General features: G+C 39.9%; 1 protein-coding gene across 4 annotated transcripts in view; it reads left to right on the top strand.

Annotated features, from left to right (window-relative positions):
* The window catches only part of Wdr7 (WD repeat domain 7), a 315,838-nt gene extending 290,902 nt beyond the window's left edge, over positions 1–24,936 (top strand). For all 4 annotated transcript variants that reach the window (XM_060377177.1, XM_060377176.1, XM_060377178.1 and 1 more), the window contains 2 exons: positions 16,361–16,465; positions 22,318–24,936. In XM_060377177.1, the coding sequence (XP_060233160.1) occupies positions 16,361–16,465; positions 22,318–22,521 (309 nt within the window). In that variant the 3' untranslated portion in view covers positions 22,522–24,936. The remainder of the gene's footprint in view (positions 1–16,360; positions 16,466–22,317) is intronic.
* The last annotated feature ends 26 nt before the right edge of the window (positions 24,937–24,962 follow it).

The following is a 24,962-nucleotide window of genomic DNA, read 5'->3' as shown; positions in this document are numbered from 1 at the left end:
GTTGTTTTTTTAATGAGTTACACTTAGTAAAACTGCATCAGAAGACTCCTCCCTAAGTCATGAAAGTGGGAATTAAACTCCAGGAAGGAGTTTAATTGCATTGTCAGTTGACATCCATATCTTCTACTATTCTTTTAAGGATGATGGTTTGGAGGAATGAGATCCATTTCAGCTAGTTAGGCATCCAAGGATGCATCTGGTGACCGAAAATCTTTGTAAAGCATAAAAACATAAAGTTTACAGAATTATTTGCACAGACATCTTATATAAGAAATAGCATTTTGTGAATTTAAATGTCACTTAAATGGTCATTTATAACAGGGAAATAAAATGAGAATATTTTGTTTCTAAATTAAGACAGTATCTTTAAAATTTTAGCAGTATTGAATATTTGAGAAATTATAGTCTTACTTTATATTGTTCCAAGTTCTTGGTAATATATTACAGCACTTAATAACTGAAGAAAGTAAGCCTTTAGTAACTGTTTCCCAACTAGCAGTGTGAACTGTGTGTCATGGAGAAGGCATAATGCTTTCATCTAATGCTCTCCATGTCTGTCACTCTCCTCTGCATAAGTTATCTCTAAGAATATTCATAAGGCTTTATTTTAGGAAACATAAAAGTATTTCAGAAAATTTTATTAAAACAAATTCTTAACTTGACTTGAAACTTCATAACAAATAATAGCAAGTCCCACATCTTTCAAGTGCCATATAATCTGCCTGCTCTGTTTGTTTTCTGTACTGGAGAGTAAATCCAGTGAAGACTTTAAAATTGTGAAAAAGGTGGGGTTTTTTTGGTTTGGTTTGGTTTTTAGCACAGAAATATAGAAAAGTAACCAAACAAGCATATTGGTAGACTTGGGTAGACATATTAGAGAAAATATTTACTTAACGAGTAAATATTAGGAAGCTATGTATCTGAAATGGCAATAATGGATTACATATGAAACTAAGGTTTAGAAGAAAGAGAAACCTCTGGGATCTTTAAGCCACTTATTCTGATGTAATGCAATAATGAGAAAAGAAAGGAAAGCCTCCTTTCACAGCTTTTCTGTGGGGTCAGCCCCTTTATTAATATAAGCCATGTGAGACCTTAAAAAATGTTTAGAAAAATGGCTCAGGAAGACTGACACTCCACCACGGACCATGTATGGATATAACCTAGAACCTCTGCTCAGATGAAGCCTGTGGTAGCTCAGTAACCAATTGGTTTCCCATAGTAAGGGAAATAAGGACTATTTCTGACAGGAACTCAATGGCAGGCTCTTTGACCTCCCCACCCTCCAAGGGAGGAGCAGTCCTGCTAGGCCACAGAGGAGGACTTTGCAGCCAGTCCTCAAGATACCTGATAAAACAGGATCAGATGAAAGGAGAGGAGGTCCTCCCCAATCAGTGGACTTGGAAAGGGGCAGGGAGGAGATGAGGAGGGAGGGAGGGTTTGGGAGGGAATAAGAGAGTGGGATACAGCTGAGATACAGAGTTAATAAAATGTAACTAATAATAAAAATAATAAATAAATAAATTTTTAAAAATGGCTCAAGAAAAACAAAAGCAAAAATGGTCAGGAAAAAAAAAAAAAAAGACATAGAGCCAGGCAGGAAAGACTTTTTAGAGAAAGGTTTTCTTTGTCTTGGCGTCAAGAAGAGATAGTCCTATGATGGTAGAAAAAAGTAATCATAGAATAATATAATCAAACTAATGACAAGTTAATACTCTCTTTCAGCATCTTATACAATAAATTAAACAATGCCAGAAAGAAGGACGGTAAATAAAATAGAAGAGTGACAAGACAGGGACTGGAGCAATTGTCTTGGTAATTAAGCAGTCCTGCTTGTGCGAGAGTGAGGATCTGCTTTCCAATCTCCAGCCTTCATGTCAAAAGCTGGATATGGCCATGGGCACTGGAATCCCAGGCTGTGAGAGATGTAGACCAGAGAGTCTCCACCACCGTTATTCTAAGCTGAATGAGAGACCTTGTCTTTTTTTTTATTTTAATTTTTTTCACAATTTATTCATTATATATCCCTATTGAAGCTCCCTCCGTCAACTCCCCTCAATCCCACCCTCCCTCCCTTGTCCCCCATCTCCTTCCCCTAGTCCACTAAAAGGGGGAGTTCTCCACTATTGCCATCTGCCCATAGCTTGTTAAGTCTCATCAGGACTGCCTGGATCTTCTTCCTGCGTGGCCTGGCAAGGCTGCATCATCAAGGGCGAGTGATCAAAGAGCAGTCAACTGAGTTCATGATAGAGGCAACCCCTGCTCCCCTCACTGGGAGATCCACATGGAGACCGAGCTGCCAATCAGCCACATCTGAGCAGGGTGTCCTCTCTATGCATGGTCCTTGGTTGGTGCATCAGTCTCTGCAGGACCTGAAGAAGTAAGTCAGGGAGTGATAGAAAAGTACAGAGTGTCCGCTGTGCACATACACACGTGTATACACAAACAGGAAGGAAAGGAGGGAGGGGGGAGAGCAGAGAAAAGCAACAAAACTGCAGATTCCACACTTTAGGCAGAAGCTAAAACTTCCCGGAAACTTCCTGAGAGAGGAGGTTGTGTCATGGCTTTGCTAGATAAGGCAGTCCTGGGAACTGAAGGGGGTTCTGTTTTCTTCTGACCCCTGTAAGCCTCTCCATCCTCCCATCGGCAGAATTCGTCTGTTTCAGGTGTCTCTCAGGCAAAACTGACTGTGACAAATTCCTGTGCTCTCATGTCAGAGTAGCACTGTAGCTGGATGAAAAGAACGAAGCCCAGCCCGATAACTAGAGGCAGCGTTAGGAGATGTGCACAGGAGGGTTGAAGGATATTCTTAAACTAAAGTCCTGACTATATAATCCTTTCCTCTCTGAGCTAGCTTTAGAGATGTATGAGTATTTGTATGTAATTAACCGGAATTACATTTATATTTTTAAAGACTGTCATAAAACAGAATTAATTCAGTGACCAAGGGGAAGAAAAGGCTTAATAAATAATAATGTTGCATTTTCCATATCTATTTCACTGATCTTGTAGTACCTCATTTGATATTTTTCTTAATAAGGAAGATATTGACTAAAAATGATGGAAAAATCCTGTTTTTATTCCTTTATTGAATATTCATTTTTATTTTCAAGTCTTGCTATTGGATATTGCACTAATTAAAAGTAACACCATATTCTTCTGTGGGCAGATTGGTTCCCACCCCAGGCCCTGCTCGTTTGTTCTTTTTTTGTGATTTTGTAATCTTTCTGAAAGAGGATTGGCTTGTTGAGAATAAGAAAGCTCACAGAGCAGCACTTCACTGAGTCACTGCTCACGACTACAGAGAAACTAAAAAGACGCTTCTGGAACTAACAGCGCACCGCAGCCTCAAGCTATATGGGTTTAATGTTTTCTTGAAATTTGGTTGCTCTACAAAGTGTCCAGAAGTTTCCTCCAAAGAAAGGTTTTATGGTTTATTCTGTGCTATTTATGGTCCCCGTGCTGTTTATTAATATGGATCACAATGAATCTCTGGTCTATCATGAGAGACGTTTGAACTTAGAGATTCTGGAATGTGTTTAAATACTTTTCTATGTCTTTTACCTTTTGCTTGAAAATAAGTGCAAGCAGACACTAAAATATATTTTTAGATTTAGAGCTGGAAAATGAAAAGGCTAAGAGTCTTCTGGCCAAGCAATCCTGAATCAATAGGCAGTATTACAAATTGAGCAAAAATGTATGGCTTCTTGGAAAGGAAGAACTGTCACGTGTGACATGAACAGTTCTACAGAGTGATAGACTGCAGTTCTAGGAAAGGAGCGTGTGTAGCCGGCTTACAGGAAAGGCTTCCTGGCTGAGATGGTAGGTTGTGGTTAAGGTTCCCCAAGGGACACGGTGGGAGCACTATCCATTGAGGGGTGATGAAAACTAGAAAATGCATTCCATGAAGCAGCCTTTAAGCCTCTTGCTCTAAGTAGCCTTTTCTGAGTCTATTTCTCAGTGCTTCCAGGCAGTAGCAGCACAAGCATCCCGCGATTTATTCTTTTCTAATGTATCTTCCTGTTCATACGTGTGTGTAACTGCTTTCATGGAGTATTATTATGTGCTCTACTCAATGTACTGGTTATGGCTGGGTGGATAGTATTGATGCGCTTGGTTTTGTCATCATCACATGCAGGATCGTGTGTGTGTGTGTCTGTGTGTGTGTTTGTATGTGTGTGGGGGGAGGTGCTATATTATTTAACTCAGCATATGCACATCCACCTATGAACCTATATTCTAGTCTGTTTCCTTACTGATAAGTGATACTAAACTTGTACCTACAGAATCCCAGATTTGAGCTTGCCTGGAAAGGTGGGCTCATTTCATCAGAGCATAACTTGTTAGAGACACTGAATACAGACAGCAGTGATTGTTGGGGCAGTTGTCATGTCTGTAGTTCATTTCTCTACTGTTTTGGTTTTCTTTGGGCTTTCACTGTTTTGCCTTTTTATCTCTTATAGTACACTTCAGTTTCTATACTTTTGAAGTGGAATGGATTTTAGCATTTGGGGGATTGTTTCCCAGCTCTGAGTTATCTCAGACCAGCACTAGAAGTTAGTGGGTCAGAAATTAAAACAGCCAAGACTGCACTATAATTTTCTCATGGAAAAGAAGACACCCATTGTACAAGTAAGTCTTCCGAGCAAAGCACCTGGTGCAAGCTTTGTCTTTCTCAGACCGACATTAGCTGAATATTCCTTCTAAAGCATCCAAGATGTTCTATAGTGTATATCTAAAGCAAAAGTTTATCGGCCTTTTTCATAGTTGTCTACTTGAATGGATGGGGTATTCTAAATCATAAACAAAAAAATCTGGGTTTCTGAAACACTTCTTCCCACTGTTGCACTAGACTAAGAAAGTGAGGTAACTTGCTGGCTGTCACATTTAGTGATATGATATTTCAAGTACATAACAAACACATGTGAAATGTTCTGCAACACGTGGATGGCTGCAGCCATCATCTTGTTTTTTTCTGGATTAAGTTTGGCCAAGAAAGAAACTGCCTCATTTTGTAGTTGTAGTTGACCAGGAAGTAAAAGCAGACTGTAAGGAGAGTCACAGCAGGAGAGCCCTAACAAATGAGAGGCACACATTGAGTGGCAGCCGAAATGTCATTTCAGTGATAAATGTACTTTATTCACTATGGTCAAGGTCACTCACTGTTGTCCTTGATTTTACTGCCATCAAAACTTTTAGTGCAATTCACATTCTCAGCAGTTCTAATAATCAGTATGAGGAGCCTTACTTCAAAATGTCAGCCATTAATTTATCTCATTTATATAAGTAAAATGTACATTTTTTACTGCAGCTTTATCTCACTACTTTTTAAATTTGATGAGACATCGAAGAAATGCTTAATATTGATGAGACATTGGTAAGGTGACCTTGTGCAAGTAGTCATAGCAGCAAAACCTGAACACAGCCAGACTTCAGTATTAGCCCTTCTGGGGTTTATATTTCTTCAGTGTTTATAATTTGTGAAAAAAAAAAAAATGAGCAGAATTCCAAAGCAAAGCCATTTTCATCTTACGACTGGTATGAGTTTGTCTTTTTTTTTCCTTTGACTCAAACCCATTGCTTCATGCTTTCTAAGAATATGCTATACCCCTGAGCTGTGCACCTATGCCAAGGCTAATATATGTTTGAAATAAGGTGTATACAAAAATATAGAAAATGGCGTTTGTGCTTTTTTTCCTATATCCTTCAAAAAGCATTTTTACTTTTTAGGATGTTTGCTAACACTCCAATAGTTATAAGTACTCAATGAGATCAGGTCATTTACCGTGTCTCATTTAAAAATGAGGTGCGCCTGCACAAATACAAACATCTACAAGTGGGCTACGGGGTCTGGTGAGACGGGCTACTTGGTAAAGTGCTTGCCATGCAGGTATGAGGATCTGAGCTGATCCTCAGCCCACGAGATACATTCTTGTGACCCCAGTGATGGAGAGGCAGAGACTGGTGCATCCTGAAGCTTGTCGGCTACTCAGTGTCCCTAGCCAGTGTGTTCCAGAGGCAGTAAGAGGGCATGTCTTAAAAAATGAAGAGAAAAGGGAATGCACCCAGTGTCAGCGTCAGACCTACACATACACACACATACACACACACACTACATAAATAATCTCCAAACAGCAGAGCGTTGGAGAATGAATGTAGTATTAAATGAATTTATTTCGATGTCTGAATAATATGGAGAACATGATGGCTTGGGTAACACAATGTCTTCTGTGAATAGTTTCAAAGACATTGTTCTTGTTGGGTTAAGAGAAGTTCTGTCAGTGTGGGCTCACAGCACATACTCAGCAACAGTCCCAAGCCCTTCTTGCTGTCTTCAGTCTGATCTACCACCCTCTCTAATCTTATCCTAGCCATTCTAGAGCCACCACCATTTTGTAGCCACCACCTTCCAAGAGTAGAATCACACTCTCTGCAGTCTTGCTAGCTCTCTGTGTACTCCAGTGCTCACCTGCTCTCCCTCCCTCCATCCCCCTCTCTCTACATAATCATTTATAAGCAGAAAATTACCAAGGTTTCCTACCTAACCTTACAGTAATCCATAAGTTAATATCTACCTAAAGGTGTATGTGGGAGAAATTACAGAGTCTGCCTGATTTTAGATTAAAATTTAGGGTAAAGCCAATGTTTAGAAAGACAGATGGATAATCTCATTTTTTTCCTGCACATGCCACACAGACTCTTGCCAGCCTGATAACACATAGAAATGTCCCTTTTATATCTAGAAATGCAAAAAGTTACAGCAAATACGATGGTAGGTTCCTCTTGTCTGACTTAGACTTGGAATGTTTTCTTCCTTTGAAACTGTTAGAAGTAGTGCTTAGGACAGTGAACTGGCACTATTAATCCTCAAATGCTTAGAATGCTATAGGTTTCTAGAAACTGGCCTAGAAATCAGATTACTATCTGTGCCACTGTTTCAATAGATTACTGTGCAGAGTTCCAAACAAACATAGGAATTCTTACTTGGTCAAAACACTGTGACAAACTACATAGGAAAACCTCTCTAGTATGTGTTAATGAATAAATGACCAAGTTGTATGTGCGAAGACATTGAGTGATAGTGTATATACAGAAATACAAAGAAAATAATGTAAAAAGAGCTTCTTATATTTAACATAAAGTAAAGCTAGTATACTTCTGTATTTAACAAAAGACTATTTTCTTTTAAAAGAATTGTCTCCTTTAAAATACCATAAAACTGGGGCTGGAAAGATGGCTGCTCTTCCAGAGGACCCGGGTTCAATTCCCAGCAACCACGTGGCAACGTACAACTGTCTGTGACTTCAGGATCCAACACCTTCACATAGACATTCATGCAGACAAAATACCAATGCACATTAAAAATTAATAAATAATAAAGAAATTATGTTTTAAAATACCATACAGCCTTCATTGTTCCACAGAGGTGACTAGTATCATAGTTTTTTGTCAACTTCACAACTTCAGATATGTCTAGGCATATCTGGGAAGAGGGACTCTCACTTGAGAAGTTGACTCCATCAGACTGGCCTGTGGAGAAGTCTGTGGAGTATTTTTTTGATTGATATGGGAGAGCCCAGTGCATTGTGGGCAGTGTCATCCCCGGCCGTCTGGGCCTGGGCTGTGTAAGGGAAGCAGCTGAGCAAGTCATAAGGAACAAACCAGTAGCAGCATTTCTCAATGGCGTCTGCTTAAGTGTCTACCTCCAGGTTCCCGCCTTGAGTTCCTGTCTTGGTTTCCCCTATGATAGACTATAACCTGTAAGCCATTAAACCCTTTTGTCTCCAAGTTGTTTTTCCTCACAGCTGTGGAAAACAAACCAGCACATCTAGTCTCTATCCCAAGCCGTAAAAGTAACTACATATCATGTATTAAATGATGTCTCTTTATTGATCTTGTTATAAAAGCAAAGCATGGTTTGGGGGAAATATATGTGTCTCATATAATGTGAAACTTACTATTTTAATATCTAAAGTGACCTGACAACTCTGAATCTTGGAACAAATATGCTGTTAAATAATTAGCTTAGGGCCAACTGTTGGGCAGAGTGCATGAAATCTTATGTAAGAAGTGGGAAATAGTAAGATTTGGAGAGGACAGGAACTCCACAAGAAGAGCAACAAAACCAGAAAATTTGAACACAGGGGTCTTTCCAGAGTCTCATACTCCAACAAAGTACCATGCATGGAGATAACCTAGAACCCCTGCACAGATGTAGCCCATGGCAGTTCAGGGTCCAAGTGGGTTCCATAGTAATGGGAAGGGGGACTGCCTCTGACATGAAGTGATTGGCCTGCTCTTTGATCACTTCCTCCTGAGGGGGGAGAAGCCTTACCAGGCCAGAGAGGATGACAATGCAGCCACTCCTGATGAGATCTGATAGACTAAGATTAGAAGGAAGGAGGGGGGGACCTCCCTATTAGTGGATTTGGGGAAGGGAGAGGGGAGGTGGGACTGGGAGAGGAAGAGGAAAGGGTTTATGGGGGGATACAAAGTGAATAAAGTGTAATTAATAAAAGTTAAAAAATAACTAGTACAAATGGGGCTAGAGAGATGGCTCAGCATTTGGGAGCACTGGCTGCTCTTCCAGGGGACCCAGGTACAAATCCCAGCACCCACATGGCAGCTTACAACTGTCTATAACTCCAAGATCTGACACCCTCACACAGACATGCATGCAGACAAAAACACCAATACTTGTAAAATAAAATAAAATAAAAAATTAGCATAGAGAACGTTAAAGTTGCTCATTCTAGAAAATACAAGCAAACAAGTGTTGTTATTTCATAGACAAACTAACACAGAGTCGGGAAAATGGGCTGGAGAGATGATTGGTAAGTAGGTAAAAGTACCTACCACCCCAGACTGGAGCCTCGATAGGTCTCTGGAATGCATGTTAAAAGTTAGGAGGAGGGTGGGCCATGGTGATACACATTGTTAATCCCAGCACTCAGGAGGCAGAGACAGGCAGAGCTTTGTGAGTTTGAGGCCAGACTGGTCTGCATAACAAGTTCCAGGGCATCCAGGGCTACCTAGTGAGACCTTCCTCATAAAACAAACAAACAAACAAACAAACAAATAAGGTACAAGGAGAGAACCAATTCCACAGAGTTGTCCTCTGGACTTCACACATGCTCCACGGCACATCTCCTCTCCCGTCCACACACACATATCATATACAGACACAAGGAATGATAGTAAGTACAAACATTTAAAAGGAAGCCTGGAAGGACATAGCCAGCAATTCATGACAGCTCGTTAAAGGGATGGGATCCGATCAGGAGGGCTTCCTTTTTGACAAATACTTCTAAAAACGTAGGTGGGACTAGAAGTAATTTTTAGTTTCCTTTGTGTGTGTGCATCTGTGTGTGTGTGTGTGTTTACTCATATTTTTTTAAAGAAACTAATCAAAGTAGCCAGGTACTACTACTGGTGGCAAATGCTTTTGCCTATAAGGTAAGTACTCAGGAGGCTAAGGTGAAAAGATCCAGAGTTGAGGACCAACCCACAGGAAACCCAGTCTAGAGGGAGCTTGGGATTCTAGCTGTCTTACATACCTGTGGGAACACACAGGGCCTGCTTGTCAGGCAACAACAATAAATGAAGCAGCCCCTGTCCCGGATCCAACTGTAGGAGTTTACACCTCTGAACACAGAGCTGACCTTACTTTTTCACTGGGCAGGATGGAGGAAGGTGTTGGTCTGACGCCAGAAATCTCAGCCCAAGGGCAAGGGTGGCCCTATCTTCATCAGCATCTACCCTCCACAGTTGATGGTTTTCATGGATTCATTTAGTTGTGTCTCCTCTGCAAGCAGGGAAAGTAAGCAGTTCTTAAGAAAAGACTGGTATAAAATTCAGATCCTGCCTTTTTCTCGCTGGAGACAACAGATGTCATGCAGAATAACAGAATGTGGTAAATGCGAGGCTGTAGCTCTCTAGTCATAGTGGGTGTTTCTTAATCACATCATCTCTTTTCTGGAGGAGGCTGATGTGATGCTTTTTGATTCTTATTAAGCCAAGTCTGGAATGAGAGTCAACCTGCATGGTATCTTCCTAACAGGATGCACTGGAACTAGTCAATGAATGGAATTACTTTCTATCACTAATTGAAATGAATATACATTTGAGGAGTAGACAAGTCTATTTGGTATCATTTTAACATCTTAATGGGAATAGACTTAAAGATAAATATAATGAAGTGAGCTACCGTGAGTTTTATTATGAGATAGAAGCCAAGTAAATGGACTCTATTCCTTTAAAAACGCTGTAGCCCTTTTGCCCACTTGCAGTTACTAACAGTGATTTATATGTCATTTGGGGATAAACTAACTGACATTGATGTATTAAATAGTGTTTAAATATCTACATACTGATAATCCTTATGACATAAGCAATATAGCCTTTTGATGTTTTTGTTTGGGGGATAATATTCCACTGGCACAGCAATAGTGAGAAACAGTGTGTTTATGCTTTCACCTTTGTAATGAAGCATTACCAATAACTTCAGGTTTTAGTTTTGCTCATCATTAAGCAATGTTATTGCATTAAAGATACAAAGGTTTTAGCATACATGTCTTCTGCTTTAAGAAGATTAAATACACCTTCCTCTATAGTTAATCTCATAATAGAGTGCTTAATTCACTTTTCATTGAAGTGAAATTTTTTGAGAAATCTACAGGGAATGCTGATTAAAAATACAGTATATTGCTAGAAGTAATAGCAGAGTATCCAGTGTGTGTTGTATTGATTCTGTCTTATGATTCCATGAACGAGTGAAGCTTAGAGCAGAACACCATTGGTAAGTGTGATCGTTAGTGAAAGAATCTGCACACTAAAGTGAAGAAACAAATGCGTATGCAGGTACACAAAGAGACTCAAGTTCATTTCCGTTCCTTATTATCTTTCCTAACTTCTAATGGTATGGCTTTTTTTTTTTCTTTTAGGATTACACTAGGAAAGTCTTGAGTTTATTATACATATACTATTGTAAAACATAATACTGTAGGTAACTGATAAAGTTCAGGATTAAGGTAAAATTAGAGCTATAAGTCTGTCAGTAAAAATAGGTCTTGTTGCTGAAAGTGTTAAACAGTGTCCTTTTGGCACCATCATGAAGTCCTAAGGGTGCTCGCACAGAAAGGCTTGAACAGGCTTCATGCAGTGATCATTTCAGTCCACTTGAGCCTTGTGACTGGCTATAGTTAGATGGTCTACTGTTGGATGGTGTTATGATCTAAGCCTTGTGAGCAGCCATAGTGAGATGATCCACTGTTTTATGGATTTAAGGTCAATGTCTATCTTTGTGACTTGTTGAGCCTATCATTTGTCTCCTTGAACAGATGGCTCAAATATCTGCTGAAATGCTCCCAAATTAGTTGTTTGGAAGAAAAGAACAGGGCAGCTTTCTCCTTGGATATGATTCAGTCTTAACTTCTGAACTCCTCTGGAACTGCTGTGTGGATGAGCCTTTTCCTTGCCAGGCTGCCATGAAGTCTATGACTTCCTGTGTTGGGATCCTGGAAAGACATGCTGATCATGTGCCGGGCTCTCTCCTTCCATACCCCTTTCTGATTTGTCTGCTGTGAATACGAATATGTAAGAGAAACCACAGAGTGAAGAGAACTCACCCCACACTGGCATTGGTAGTCATCCTTTAATGGGATCAGTGCCAAGAAAGTGTCCATACTGAGAGGTCTTGCCTTTCCAGGACCCCGTGCTTACTCCCCGGCCAGTCCCTGAGTATTATGGCCATCTCCAATCTATCTCTTGCCTCCATAGACCAGTGGACACTCTGCTCAGGCATTTCCCAACCTCAGGCATCTATCATGTTTGTGCTTATGAAACATGAGGTTCATGCTTGTCCTCTCTGCTTGCTCCAGTGCATTCTGGGGAAGTTGCCCCTGTGGAAGGCATAACTTGGTCTTCAGTGGACATGCGCAGCCACTGGAAACAGAGCTCCCATGCCCCCAGATTGCATCTGCTGCATTATTCCTGATTCAGCCATGCTGCTCCTAAGACAGACAGTTCTCTCTCAGTCCCCAAGACCTAAGTGCAGTGAAGTGCAGGCCATGTTCTTATATGTCTGTCTGTCTGTTTGTCTGTCTGCCTATTTATCTATTTACTGTTTGCAAATATATGGTCAGTTCTTTGTAAATCTTTTGCCCATTTATGATGACAAAGTTTTACCTACTTTTATAAATTTTCCTTATTTTGTTAAAAGTAACAAAATTATTTGTGTGAGCCTCAACCACATAGATGAGAACAGAACCATGCTGAGAGTAATGGGTAGGAAATATTTATGAACTAGACACAATATATTAAAAAAAAACTGCCTATTATTAGTCTTGTCCTGCAGATCTTTTTTTTTTTTTCATTAGGCAGTGGATTGGCGTGTTTAGTATTCTATCTTGTGCCTGCGATAATTGCATAATTTCTCTTGTTTCTTCTGTACTTCAAAATTAGATTATTTTCTTCATCTCATCTCTGTCTTTTCAATACAGTGATGTCTTTGACTGAAAAAAAAAATACATAGCAAGGCAGTGGTACATATTTGCATATAAAAAGGCAGCCAGACTACTTTTTGACACTTGTTGTTTTGAAAATGGCCTTTAGGGTTTAGCATCTGAGGCTGGGTTTGCTGCCTCATGAAACCCTTACAAGCTCAATGAGATCCTCCACAGCTGGGTATCTAATGCAATGTGAGAACTAAGTTTAAAGTCAGTTCAGGTGATGTCTGCACCAGTCCTCAAGCCAGAGAACTCGAACAAAAGACCATGGCAACATATTCTTACAGTGAAGGAGCACCTCCCCAGCTGAGGCGCTGATGAACTTGGCAGCTGTATCACACTGTGGGCTGCAGAGCATCTACCCTGCGGCCATCACATTTCCTCATCCACAAGAGACCTGTGTGTCAGCCGCAGCCAGGCTCCTGGAGCTTCTGTAGGTCTCTTTAGAGGCATCTCTGTGGGAAACCCAGCAGCATTTTATCCTATGCATGTATACGTGCGTGCTTATGTATGTGCTCACATGCATTCATGGATACGTGCAGGTGCCTGCTTGCATGTGTTTTATTTCTCCTGCTTTAAGGCTAATCCTACTTAATCCAAAACAGACTTCAAAGATATTTAGATTCAAACTCAGCATATATCTGGACTTGAAACCATTCAGATTAAAAATCAGGCCAAGGATGAGCAGAATATGTGGGCAGTATTTATTAAAAGAATCAGACTGGGCTTAAGTTTAATTCTGAGCTTCTTGGAAGTAAAGGCAATACAATTGGATTGGCTGTTTCACCATGAAAAGAAATGTGTCTAGTAAGCAAATCACCAAGAGGAACTTATTTACATTATGTTAGAGGTAGCAGCTAAGAAGAAGCTATGTCTCCTGACGTGAAGCTGCCCTTCATGTAGACATTCTGAACACTCCTCTCTGGAGACCATGAAGGTGTAGGATGAACTGGACAGACATACCTGAATGGGGCAGATGTGGGCCTGGGCCTGGTGTCTGGTTCTCTCCCTTTGGCAGGGCTGACTTCCCCAGGAAAGTGTGCTACCTGTCTGTTGGATGTGACGCCCCATGGGTGACTGGCCTAAAGCCCACTTGTTGCTAATTGAGGCAGGATGCAAATCAGGAGGCATTGCATCTATATTCAGAGCGTCACTGCCCAGCATGGGCTTGCTATGCCTCCACTCAGTTGGACATTGAGGCTGTCTTAGAAATATGTGTAGTTTGCTTATGGTTCTAGCTGGATAATCAGATCCCAGAGGTTGAGAAACTGTTTTGAACCAGATATGTGCAATGAAAAGGCTAGAATCTATAGGTGAGCTTGTCTGATCCATAGGCCTGCTTTTGTGTCAGTCAAGAGCAAGTGTCCAAGATGAAGTGGCCACGTGTAAGCTGAGCCCAGCTCTCCAGCAGCTCCCCTTATATGAGATATGGGAAGTTAGAATTATGGGCACAAACCTTTTTAAACAGTTTGCAGGGAAACAAAATACATCTACAGTCCACTAGCTAGTGGTAGTGCTTGCATCATGTTCAAGGCCAATAATCATAACAATTTGATTTTGATGATCCTCTGTGGCAAACCTTGGTCTTACCAGTCAATTACCTTAACCAAAAAAGGGGATTCAAATTGGCCCAAAGGAAGTGAAGTATTTTTTTTTTTTGTCTTTTTCTTGTTGTTGTCCAAAACTGGATACTAATTTTCAAAAATGAAAATGCTTTCCCATTGAGTTCTTTAAGCTGTTCTAGTAATCGGCAGTAGACATTTAATTTCTTGAAGATTTTTCTCATGCCTAGAACAGTTTTCATCCTACCATAGTTGATTTTCGATTACACTGGTTTCCTTCACTAGCTGTTCAGCACAAGCACATGCTGCTTTATTTGACACACTTGTTGCCAGCACCATGAATAGTTCCCATGCATCTTATTTAATAATGGCACAGTCTGTTTTTAAGCATTCTAGGATGCCAAGTGATTTGATGGGAGAGGTCATTTAAAAACCATTATACTTACGTAATTGAGTTTTGTAATTGTTTACATTTGTGTGGTCATTTGTAGGCAAGCAGGTGTGATACACTGTCAATATTATTTGCTGAGTTTTTATTATGTGTTAAGCACTGTTCAGGTTATAATGTGTATATTAGCTCATTTAATTTTTACAAAGCTCTTTGACACACATACAATCACTATCCACATCATCATACCTATATTATAAATATTGATAGTCTGAGGTTAAATAATGTGACCCTGGTTCCACAGTGAATAAATATTGAGCCAAATGCAAACCCAGAGTCTGATTCAGCTCCCATGTTCTCTGCTGCCTAAAGCCTACATCTGTATTACCAGAAGGGACTCTTTCTTTGAGTCCCTTGACCATCAAATCAAGAGATGGCAAAGAACATTAAGAAATGTGCTTGGCTCATGCCTCTGTCTTCCCTAGTCTTTCTTATTTGAATTTTCAGATCTGAACTATGTAAAATTTCTTATAAAAATTTACGGCATGTATGACCCAAATAACATCATAAGTCTGTGTCCACTGATTCTTATTTCTCCTTAAAGACAAAGGGAAGCCTCTGGGTATTAACTAAAATGGTGTTTAGCAGTTGAGTGTGAGCTAGCTTACAGTATTACAATAATTTCCCTAGCAGGCTCTATTTTCTATAAATATTAATATCATCAGATGAGTGTATTATTTTTTATTGGTAAGTACCTTTTATCAGAGATATATATACTCTTCAAAAATAAATACTCTTTCTTGTTATTACTTCTGGTTAAATCAATGCTAGCTATTGGCAAAGATTCAAGACTATTCCTGCTAACATGTTTTTAATAGTGTTTGATTTGTATGTGCCTGTATTTCTAGTGCATACATGTATACATGCTTACTGGTTGTAGCTGTAGGCAGTTAAGCACAGTGTAAAATCAAGGCTAAAACATGAAAAATGTGTAATTTAGAAGGATTTGAAGTTAGTCTTTAACTGTGTCAGAGCAAAATTACAGTACAGGTTTGGCTGGTTTTCACTTCAGATAAGCAAGTTCCTGGGTAATTTTTGGTGATTTTTTTTTTTAATTAGTCAGGGTTCACTAGAGGAACTCACTAGAGGAACAGAACTGATAAGATGAATCGCTATCTCTACATAGAGGGATTTATTAGAGTGGCTTGCAGGCTGTGATCCCGCTAGTCTAACAGTGACTGTCTACCAAATGAAGGTCCAAGAACCCAGTAGTTGTTCAGTCCACAAGGTTGGATGTGTCAGCTGGTCTTTGGTATACACCAGGATCCCAAAGAAGTGGGTTCCAATACCAGTGAAGGAATGGGCTTTTGAGCCAAGCAAGCAGGCAAAGAGCATGCGTCCTTCCATGTCCTCTGTATAGGCTGCCAGCAGAAGGTCCACATTAAAAGTGAATCTTCCCACCTCAAAATATCTGGAATAGAAGCCAGTCTTCCCACTTCAAAAGATTTAATGAAAATAAAATATCCTTACAGGTGTACCCAGCCATTTGGGTTTTAGTTAATTCCAGATGTGGTCCACTTGACAACCAAGAAGAGCCATCACATCTTTCTAATTAACTGCAAAATTCTACCCTCTAATGTGAGGAATTAAAACTCTGATTTCTCTTTAGGCTCATAATGCTCTTCAAACTGTGGAAGACAGACCTCTCCCTTTAATGCCCTTCCATACATGAAGAATTTTTTTTCACTTCTCTTCATTTTATAACCTGATTTTATAAATAATGTTGCAGTTTTCAGTATCTGGTATCTGTGATATTACCTGTTCAACACTGAGTATGTTCCCAGAAGTACTTGTAGGAGTTCTATGGAACGCAAGTCACTAGTGACCTATGAATGTCATTTCAGACCATCCACGGACACAAGGGACCGATCACAGCCGTGTCCTTCGCTCCTGACGGGCGTTACCTGGCCACCTACTCCAACACTGACAGCCACATTTCTTTCTGGCAGGTAAGCAGCCTAAATATGTACTGTATGATGTGCTTTGCTGGAAAAGTCTTCCTCTCATGCCTGTCTCCCAGCCTTCCTTCTTGCCCTTCTCCCCGCTCCCTTCCACAAAAGCCAAGTGTTCAGATCACTGATCATGAGCTCAGCACGAACTCGCAGGATGCTTGAGCATACACTTAGCAGTTTCCCTGCTGTCACAGGGCCGCACTCAAAAGGAAAGGCAGGCAAACACTCAAGCAGTTACAAATCAATCTGAGGGCAAGATGGTAGCCTTTCAGAGCAAGGGACACCTGGGTGGAGTCATGAGAGATGGAAGAACAGGTGAGGCCTGGCTGCATAGGAATTCAGCACTCAGCCATTAGTTTATCGAAGGCATTCTAACAACGTCCTCGGAGCTACTCTAGTGGAGCACAGGACACTGGGTATTTTCCTAGTATTTTATGCACTTGCCCTTGTCTCCTTTTTAGTTTACATCTTATTTTTGTTTGAGTGGAAGTTTATTTGTTTTGTTTTTGTTTGTTTGATGGTCTCCCTAATAATCCAGGCAAGCCTCAAACTCAGTACCCTTTTCCCTCCACTTCTAAGTGCTAGGATTATAGGCATGTACTACCTGGTACTCACTCTTAATGTTCTTAATTTCTAAGCTATTGAAGACATTTTTTAAAAGACTTGAGTGTCTTTGTCTGGCACTTCATGGAATATACGTGGGAATATATGTATTTAATGTTGACTAAACTAAATGCTCATTTTGAGCAACTAGTTTTTATAGTAGACTGTTTGATTGTAAATATTTAAGGACCGCCATCTCCTCTTCTTTCTTAACTTTTTTTAGTCCTAACACTTAGAAAACTATTACCAAGACATTTCTCCAACCCCCAACAGCTATTGTTGTTTTATTGGCAGCTGTGTTTTTGGAGGGTGCAAATGTACTACATAGACAGGCATTTTGATTCAAAAGCTGAAAAATAAAATTAAAGTTTTGACAAGGCTTCAGCACAACTTGATGATGCTTTAAAAACTAAATCAATAGCTAATAGAATGTAAAACGAATACAAAAAATTGTTTAATTAACAACATCCTACTGAAATGTGACACCTTCAAATCTGTCAGAACCTTTTTCTTCTTTTTAATCTAATTTAGCCTTCCAGGTTATTTTCTCATTATCCGTTTTTCCAGAATGTGTCTCCGGCACCTTAATTAACTCATATTAAACTCCATCAATCAGGGATCTCATCCCATCTTAACTCTGAGCCGCCACAGGACTGGCATTTTATACTATGAGCTCCTGTGAGTCTATTAATGTCCACAGATGGGCTTAAAAGATGGGTTCTTTCATGATTGGTCAATCATGGTTTGTTTTTCCTATTCATGTCTGGTACAGTGGGCTCTGCCATTCGCCACCTATACTTTCATACAATTTTTTTTTTTTTAGTTCCTGTTTTTCTGGAGTCTTGGATGGGTGCTTACACATTGCCCTTGTGTCCAGGTGCTAGGTTCTGGGCCACACTACAGAGAGAGGGATTAGCAAGTCCCAGGGGCCACTTCTCAAAGGGACTAGTTTTTCCCATGTTTTCCTTTTTATAAAGAACAAGCAAACCAAGCCTCTGTTGTGGGGGGGGTGTTTGTTTGTTTTTGTCAACTTTTGTTCAACTAAGAAAGTATGGTGTTACAGAAAAAAATTAAACCCAATTTGACATCTTTTCAGTACTTTTTGAATTTGCTGCATAGTAAGTTTTTTCTTACCCCTATCTATATTATTAAGGTTCTAGTTGAATACATTTATTCATTGTCTTCTTAAAACATTTTATGTTCCATCCAGCACATGAGTGGAACTTACTAGATGGTGTTTGTTTGATTCCTCTTCCAGTCCTTCTCTCATGCTTGCTGACATTTCCAGGTTTTTTCAAGAGCACCTGAGCCTGGGAACATGGCTCCGTAAGTTCCCCTGCTCCAAGGGATGTTGGTGCCATCTGCGTGTACCAGTGCCCGAGATAGGCCAGCCACCCCTAGGTCCTTCCTTCCTCTGACAGCCTCATAGTTGAGGGTGCAGTGAGCTCTTGCGGTGCTCCAAGTGTATGGAAGGCATGAAAACAGATCATTCTGGCTGTCCGCGAAAATAACAGCTCTTCTAGAACTGTAGTGGCTTTTTTTTTTTGGATTAAAGAGAGTCTACAGTGCAATGGGTGAATCTTCTGTTCCTCTACTGACGCAGACCACATTGCTCAGTTCTAATGGTGTCTGAGAAGGCTTTTGATCATTCCAGGAAGTGTACTATATTTTGAAAACTTAATGAAGTCTTATTAATACAGAGCCTTACTAAAACTATCAACTATAAAATCTTTGCTGAGAAATGAGTGTTAATGAGAAATATTGGCTGAGTAATTACTCAAGTGAGACTCAGTAAAAGGTTTGCATGCAGCATTACTTACTTTGGGGAAGGCATTAAACATTCTCTGTTTTGATGGATTATATCTCTGTGTGTTTTTTTGCTCAGAAAATAATCTTCATAACTAGTGTTGTGATGCATATTTCTGAAAGAAAGGAAGAAGCCAGTGCTGGGTTTTAGTCAGTTAATATAATTAGCTGTTAAATAGCACAGTCTGGAAGCCACACACCATATTCCCACAGTTTGAACATTTCACTTCAGTGTATCTATTTGATAAAACAACAAGGAGAATTTGGTAATGAAAAACATCCTTAATTCTGTCATGCATGTATTACCAGTACCACCTAATAAATAAATACGGTATTTCAAAACTCTTAGTAAAGTACTAGTAAAATACTAGTTTCTTTTTTATTGGTATGTCCATTTTATTTATATGGACCATTTATGGTCCATCATACAGTTGAGTGCTACCCAAAGACTCGAAAACAGTGATATAAATCTATAGTCATTAGCATGAAGATTGTCTTAACATGCTGTTGAAGGAAAAAGCAGATTGTAAAACTACTTTTTAATGTGAGCCTCTTTCTTAGATCTCAGTATGTGTTATGTGTGCATACAGTGTGTATAGAAGTGCAAGGTATTTGACTGTTCATGTGTCCTGTGTATTTAATATGTGCATACAGTGTACATGTTATGATAGGGTTCTTGCTTGAGAATGCATACAATGTGAATCTGCACATCGTGCACACGAATGCATAGTATGTGACGGTGTGTGTATGATTGTGCATACAGTTTGCATATGTATGCCAGGTGTTTGAGTGCGCATGTTGTGTGTGCATGTGTGATTTGTGTGTGTGCATATATTGCACAAGTGCATGCAGGGTATAGGACTGAGTCCTGGAATGTTCAAAGGTTGTTTACCAAAATGGTAACAGTGATTGTCACAGAAAATAAGAGTTAAAGAATTTTTATAAAATTTATAATTTTCGTAATAAGGAAAAATACTTAATACAGATGAAATTTGTAATTCCATGTAGCTTTTCACTCAAAGTTTAAATTTTCTTGTGTTTAGCATAGTGTATAGCCACACATCAGTCAATAAAAGGATAATGTTGGCTATCAGAATGGCTCATTGTTTCAGTGAGAATTAACCCTCACCCTGGAAACTAAGACCAGTCCTCATTTGAAGGGTTGTAGGGAAAGGATGGTCAGTAGAGAAATGAAATCTAGTGCGTGTGTGGGTCTTCATGTCCACCGTGCTAACTGTGTGCCTCTGAGAACTTGGCACACCCCGTTCTAAGTTGGAAGGCTGCGTGGTGGAGCGGAGATGACTCAGCTTATGATGAGAGCCCAGATATAGCAATGGCTTGTTCATACAATGTGCCTGTCTGTGGCTCTTTATGGGATAGTCTCATCCTTTAGCCCTAACTGCATTTCTTGTAAATGGCTACAAGGAATGAATAAAAGAGGCATATCCAAGCCTATATGCCCTTTGCATCTTCAAACACCAGCAGAAATCAAGCTCCATACGTATTTTCAGAGCAAATCCATAAGGAATTAAAAATACTTTGTAGATATTTATCAACTGAGAAAGCATATGTTTTTAAAGTGCAGTACACCTGTTGATGCCAGTTAATTTTAACCAACAATTTCTTGGGTCAATTGGATCTGTTTTATTAGAGGACTAATTATAATCTGTTAGGTTTTGTAGATGTGAGACTAGCAAATTGAGTTTACTATTGTTACCTACATTTAAAACAGCAGGGAGGCCCCATGAGGCAGGAAGGCTTAGAGTTTTGTCTTGTGTGAAGTTTTTTAGGAAAATGAGGAAAAGAAACAAGGAAAGAGACCTTGGGAGGATGACAGTGAGATACTGCTTGGCTTGAACTGAACTTTAGCAGAAAGAGTTAACGATGACCATACATTTGGTTTAAAATGTGACCTCGTACACTAGTGATTTTTTTCACCCCTTGTGTTGTGTTCAGCACTATTATTAATGCAGGAAAATCAGTAACATTAGTCATCTTAAAAGGGTTATTACTCAAGATGATTTAAATTGTGAAAATGTCAGTGGAGCCTGCACGCACCCTGCTAGAGATGCCATGATTTACGCCCTCTGACACCATCCTGCTGCTGAGAAGGGCTGGAAAAGGAATGGCTTGTATTGTGCACTGATCCAAATTCAGAGCATGGTATCACAATAACACATCTTAAAGGTCCTAAGACCTGTTAGGATTTCAACTACAGGTGCAGCTAGGTCATGATAGGCATGTTTTGCCCACACAACTAGCATGTGGTCCATGCAGATGAAGATGCTTAATCACCAGAGGAATAGAAAGTGAATAAGTATGGAGGAAGATTATTTCCAAGGCTGGTTTCCAGGTTTCAGAATGCTCTCTGTGTGATTTATGGTAGCACAAATAATGCATATTGAAGTCATTTAAGTAATATTTAGCCCTTCAAGAAACCTTCAAATACAGTGACTGCAAACCCAAACAACTTAGACAACAATTATTTGATATTCAACACCTTAATTTAATTACAGAGTTGTTCATGATCCATATTTTTCATGTTGTTTTCATTTTTGTGACTAGATGAAGAAAAATCACATTTCTAAGTCAAACCCAGAAAAAAAATCTCAAAAAGGCAAAAATGGCCAAATGGTTTTAAAAAAAAAATGTTGTCAATAAAGCATGAAAAACATATTGTCCTTAGCAGGGTAGCAGAGTGCTGGGATGAAAATGCTTCTCATTTCTCTCTTTAAAATAAAGAGGAGTTGAGGGCTGAGACGACTCAGGGGATAAAGGGCTGAGTAATTGAGTTTGGACAAGAAGCACTCACATGTCTGCTGGGCTGGTATGGTAGCACACCTGAAATTTCAGCACTTGCTAGGCAGAGGAAGGGGAAAGGAGGATTCCCTGGGCAAGTGGGTCAGCTAAGTGAGCTGAATTTGTGAGGTCCAGGTTCAGGGAGACACCCCAATATACAAGATGGAGAGTGATTGTGGATGACGCCTGACATGAACCTCTGTCCTCCAACCACATGCTTAAGTAATGGTGGTTGTTGATAGGATGATAGGAATGATAGGCTTGGGGCATGGCCTAGTCAGCTCTCCATCCGCAGCTTGTTTGTGCTTCACTTTCCTCAACCAATTTTGAACCAAATGCTCTCTGACTGAACTGTTTTATTAGCAATCTTAGTTTAGCTTCTTTCCTCAGGATGAATGGACTCCACTGTCAGGCTCTACTTACAAAGGAAAATAACCCGAGGCTCCTGTGTTCACATTAGTGGCATCATAACAATTTTAAATCTTTTCACAGGAACCATTTAAAGTCAGAATAACTCAAAGCTGAATGTGAATTATGATTCTGGAGCAGAGACTAGGCAGAAGAAATAAGCCAGTCTCTGTGGAGAAAGAGGGAAGGGCTCTTGACACGTGTCCTGATGTGTGTGTCCCCTGTCATTGCAGATGAACACATCACTCCTGGGAAGCATCGGCATGCTGAACTCGGCACCTCAGCTGCGCTGCATTAAGACCTACCAGGTACCTCCAGTGCAGCCCGCATCCCCTGGCTCCCACAATGCCCTTCGGTTGGCCCGGCTCATCTGGACTTCCAACCGGAATGTTATCCTCATGGCCCACGATGGGAAGGAACATCGCTTCATGGTCTAACACTCCTTGCTGCTGCCCTGGCTGCCTGTTAACTCTATATTTTCTAAGCCAATGTTACTCTGCCCTTACTCAGGCTAGACTGTTGCTTGCTATCTGCCCTCCTCAAGGCCATCCAGGGGCATGGCCGGGTCTGTGTCACTTGTGCGTACTTCATGGTGGCAGACTCCATGTAGGCAACCTGTCAATTTAAAGGCACGAACATAGCACTCAACAGGATGTGACCATTCTGTCACTAGGTAGATTTTCCCTGCCAGAGATGGGAGGGGAGAGCTAGTGGTTCGTGGAGGTGCTCTTGTTGCTTGATGCAACAAAAGCCTGAACATCAGTAACATCTGTGCTTCACTCCCAGCTCTGATCCCCATTGCCAGCCCTGGGAGCTCAGCTCTGCCTGGACACTGGGGCAAAATGGAGTCCTCATTATTGAAATGACTTCCCTTTGGATATCCCAAACATACTGTTGTTTACCAAACCTTTTACGTGTTTACATTGGTTTTTTTCCTGGTAGCAATTGATAAGCAGTTACTCAATTCCATTTCTGAGGAGTTAGCCACTACTTCCTCAGTAACACCAATCCTGATTTGAGGCTAATGAGAAAATATTAAATTACGTATTTTTTTTCCTTCCAGAAAAGTTCTCCAGATACCTAGCTTTCTAAAATACTCATTTCCTGCTTAAATGTTAGTATATTTCATAGTTTAAAATACACAACATTGCCACTCAACATGTGGTGACTATAACTAACATTCCACGGGACTTTCAATAAAGAACCAAGTTTGGAAGCATAACACATTTGTACAGTGGAGTATCTCCCATGTGTCACTATAGATTCTCCTGTGCAGGAAAGCCTCCTCCTCTTCAGGAACTTCATAACTGGCAGGTCTCATGTGTACGCCCAGTCACTTACAATGATCATTTCAACCCAGCTTTCCAAATTCTGACCAGTGCAAGAACAACCAGGAAGGCAATTATTTTAAGTAAACTTCCTAGAAATCTAATAACTGTGCAGACACATTGTTCAGAATGTACAGAAAAACGTGAAGCCTGTTCATCTATTTGAATGAGCACTACAGTGAATGTGCTCACCACGTTTCAACACAAACTTTAACTCCACTTTCTTGTGTCAAGTTATGTTGATTGTAACATAAAGGAAGAAAAAAATCCATGACACAGTGTTTCGTATGAGTTGTTCCTAAAAAAATTTGATCTATATTAGTGGGAGTTGACTTGTTTGTTGGTTGATTGGTTAATTATACAAGATGGTTTATTACATACAAAAATAAAAAGAAGTTATTGAACTCAGAGAAAACGTGTAATATTAACAGAGGAACTAAAATGATAGTGAGAGCATTTAGTCTTAAACTCATAGATTGTCAAAGTTTATGTAATATGTAGAAGAATAGGATCAAGGTCCGTGAATAAATACATCATTTACAGTCCTTAAAAAAACATGTGAAGAAGCAAATGTCCTCAGAATGTCTTTTGCTATTTTGTTATTTTTATTGGTGACAGCTCTATACTGTCTCTTGGTTTTTAATGTTTGGGTTCTTTCAAATGTGAATTTATTTCACATGCATGTATATCTTATTTATAGTGATTATATACATAGCTTCAAAGAAGGAAACCAAGGACTGTACAGTGTAGATTTTTGTGAACGTGGTAATATATTTGATGTAACGGAGAATGTCCAGCGGGCTCCAGAGGCTGCTGTCTACCCAGCACACGTTTACTTGATGAACTTCAGAGGGAGCAACTGAACCATTTGGAATGACAGACAAACTCACACCTTAGACATTTTTTTTAAGCAAAATGTTCCATACATTATGAAAGAGATGCTGGACTGGAGGGCAACAACAGATGCCATCCATCATAGAGATGGGTACACAGCAGTGAGGTCACAGGGACAACTCTCTGATCGTAGGTCTGGCTGGTCCTTCCATGTGTATAGTCAGGAGCGCACAAGGACAATAAAGTTCTGTGCATATAAAACTTTATGCTAGAAGAATCACTAGCTGATAAAGTATCACTTAAATTCTCATTATCATAACTCTGTCCTTGGCTGTTTGGACAACCACAGTTCCCAGCTGCATCTCAGCTTGGATTCCTCAACACTGAGGTAAAGTTTGTAGTGCCATCCCAGTGTACGCTTGTAGTGTTTTATTGATTTTGTTGACACAGCATTTGGAACTATCCTTGTAAGTATAAAGACATATGTGGCTTCACTGGTAATTTACAAGCAGAAGGCGACATGATATGAAACCTGTATGAAAATGTTGTCATGTTTGAATTGCATATAGTGAATAAATTAAAATGTCTGTCTCCTAAGACATTTCTGGTTGACTCCATTTACTAGATTCTATGTGTTTAAAATCGTTGTGTACATACTTGTGTTAAATAAAACGGAAGTGTACTGATAAAGTGTCTTTATCCTGTTTTTACTGTTT

The sequence above is a fragment of the Meriones unguiculatus genome, chromosome 2, assembly GCF_030254825.1.
Source record: "Meriones unguiculatus strain TT.TT164.6M chromosome 2, Bangor_MerUng_6.1, whole genome shotgun sequence".
Lineage (NCBI taxonomy): Eukaryota > Metazoa > Chordata > Mammalia > Rodentia > Muridae > Meriones > Meriones unguiculatus.
The sequence above is the reverse complement of the archived record's forward strand: the minus strand, read 5'-3'. Positions and strand labels throughout refer to the sequence as shown.